The sequence below is a fragment of the Cebidichthys violaceus genome, unplaced genomic scaffold (genome assembly GCF_023349555.1).
Source record: "Cebidichthys violaceus isolate CVI_PGR_0920_01 unplaced genomic scaffold, fCebVio1.0.p SCAF_7, whole genome shotgun sequence".
Classification (NCBI taxonomy): domain Eukaryota; kingdom Metazoa; phylum Chordata; class Actinopteri; order Perciformes; family Stichaeidae; genus Cebidichthys; species Cebidichthys violaceus.
Genome location: NW_027176927.1, coordinates 14,710,812 through 14,713,227, shown reverse-complemented (window position 1 = coordinate 14,713,227; position 2,416 = coordinate 14,710,812). Strand labels below are relative to the sequence as shown.

The 2,416-nt window shown below is 42.8% G+C and overlaps 1 protein-coding gene across 1 annotated transcript; it reads right to left on the bottom strand.

The window, feature by feature from the left end:
- Positions 1-308: 308 nt before the first annotated feature.
- On the bottom strand, positions 309-1,644 carry twist1b (twist family bHLH transcription factor 1b). Its single transcript, XM_068735761.1, has 2 exons — positions 986-1,644; positions 309-810 (listed from the first exon to the last, which is right to left on the bottom strand). Exon 1 carries the CDS (start codon positions 1,516-1,518, stop codon positions 1,012-1,014), a length of 507 nt encoding a protein of 168 aa, XP_068591862.1. The 5' UTR covers positions 1,519-1,644; the 3' UTR covers positions 309-810; positions 986-1,011.
- Between the last annotated feature and the right edge of the window lie 772 nt (positions 1,645-2,416).

Genomic DNA, 2,416 nt, shown 5'->3' with positions numbered 1-2,416 from the left:
TATTTTTCTTTCTTCCTTTTGGATGTGTAACAGTATATAAAAAAAATCTCTGCATGTTTCTCCAACTCTTTCACTCAAGCCAATAATAACTCCATCTGTTTTCCCAAGTGACTGGCGATATAGTGGAAGCTTTTGTCATTGAATCTGATGTGAAGTGCAGGCCACGTGATGCATGCATGAAAGGTATTTCATTAAATGTGCAATGTACGTTGCCCACCATTTTTTGGGGCCTCAGGAACAATTAAATTAGTTTTGCGAAAAAATATAAAGAAAGAAAGTCAAAGGCAAACACTTTAATCGTCATTTTGTTTAATGCAAAACATATACAAACATTTACAAAAAAAACAATAGTAAAAAATAGGAATGCATTTTGTATTTCAGACACAGGATCTATTCCTCAAAGTAACACGTTTCACCAATAAATAAATAAATGTATTTTTTTTGCACAGGTTAGATCCACACAGTCAGTCTATAATGTGAGCTACACCACCAGTTGACAGTCTCACAACTGCTTTGATAATACACTTTGACCTCCACAGAAATAACTCATAAGACATGCATTTAAAATGTCCCTTCCTTCAGAAAAATCACATGACATTTTTTTTAGCATTCGTCGTCAACAACATGAAAACGCTTCAGAATGGGAGTGTATGGCGCTAACGCGCGGCTGCTGGTCCCATATCGGGCCTCTGCAAAAATGATCCCCCTGAACTTCATGCCGTCTCTGGTTTAAATAGAGGGATCCCATGTATCCAGCATTGGACTCCAGATTTGTCCCGTCAGAATGTGATAAGTAGATTCAGCAGTCACCTGTAGGTTAGACAAGGAATTCATTACAATTAAACTGTGCAGAGAGGTCCACAACATACTTTGGTTGCATTACGGTACAGCCATTAAATAACATTTTCTAGCGGGGTATCCCCCCCCCACACACACACACAGTTGAAGACTTGGATCATGCGTTTTAACTGAAAATCAAGCGTACCATTTAGGGCATAATTTATCCAGATGTTAGTGAGATGTTGACATGGACCAAGCGCCCTCCATCCTCCACACGGAGAAGGCGTAGCTCAGCCTCTCGTGAGCCACATAACTACAACTAGACATTTTGGAGTCCAGCTCGTCACTCTGCAGCACCTGGTACAGGAAGTCGATGTATCTGGATGCAAGTTTTAGGGTCTGTATTTTGCTGAGTTTGTCCGAGGGTAAAGTGGGGATAATTTTCCGCAAAGATGTGAACGCCTCGTTGAGAGACTGGGTCCTCTGTCGCTCCCGGACGTTGGCCATGACCCGCTGCGACTGGAGATCCTCGAACGACTGGGGGCTGCTGCTGGTGGACTTCTTCCCTCGTTTCCCAGGGGTCGGGCTATCTGAGTCCTCCCCGTTTTTCCTGCTCGGTCTCCTCTTCCTCCCACACCTCTTCGGCTGTCTGTCCAACTCCCCCTCGCTGTTGCTCAGGCTGTCCACAGGAGAGACAGGGGAGCTACTCGACTCTTCCCCCAGATTTTCCTCAGACATCTCCTCTTGGGTAGATGGCAGCCAGAAAGTGTCCCGACACTGATTTCCCTCTCATGAAGTCACGGAACTGGTCCACCTGTACGTCTCTCTGGCTTTGACGACACCAAAGTATCCATAGATGGGTTCTTGGGAGGACAAGTCTTCTCTGATACTTGAGAAACTTAGGCAGTTCTTATAGGCTGCATGGCGTAAACTTTTTGGGGAGGGACACGATTGGCCAAGAAGATGAATTACGTGAGGCGAGGGGTGGGAGCATCCGAGGAACTATCAGAAACGCTCCTAATACGAATTCCGAGTAAGAAAAGACAACTGAGTAACGCTGTTTTTTCCCCCACATCATTATTACAAAAAACAACCAATTAATAATCATGACTCTAAAATTATTTTTATCACATCTTTTTATATCAAGTTCACACAAGCGAGAGGAAATCGAACTGTAAATTGTATCATTATGCATGTGGGCTAAAAGGGCCCCCGAAACGAAATCACGTTTAAAAAACCGCCAATTATAATCTAAATGAACACATTGTAACAGCCTTGCTTTTGCGCGTCGAAATAAAAGCGTGTTTTTTTATCCCTTTATCCAGCCAGCCTGAATCCAATAAAATGCCTTTTGTCCATCACACCACTGCTGCTATGCTGTAATCTCCAGTAATTGTATGAGCTGACACTTCTTTTTTCTTTCAAAACAGTTTCGTGCAACCTTAATTGCTATATCTCTGCAGACCAAACCCACACGGATTTTTCCATCTTGTCTTTCTTAAACCAAGTGAGATCAAAAGACTTTTATACATAGGAGACATATGATCCCAATCTAACATTTTTGACAAGCAGCCAGTACTGCAGATTTTCAAACTTTTCCTTGGAGGACTGTTGAATGCTCTAATTATGTTCCCCA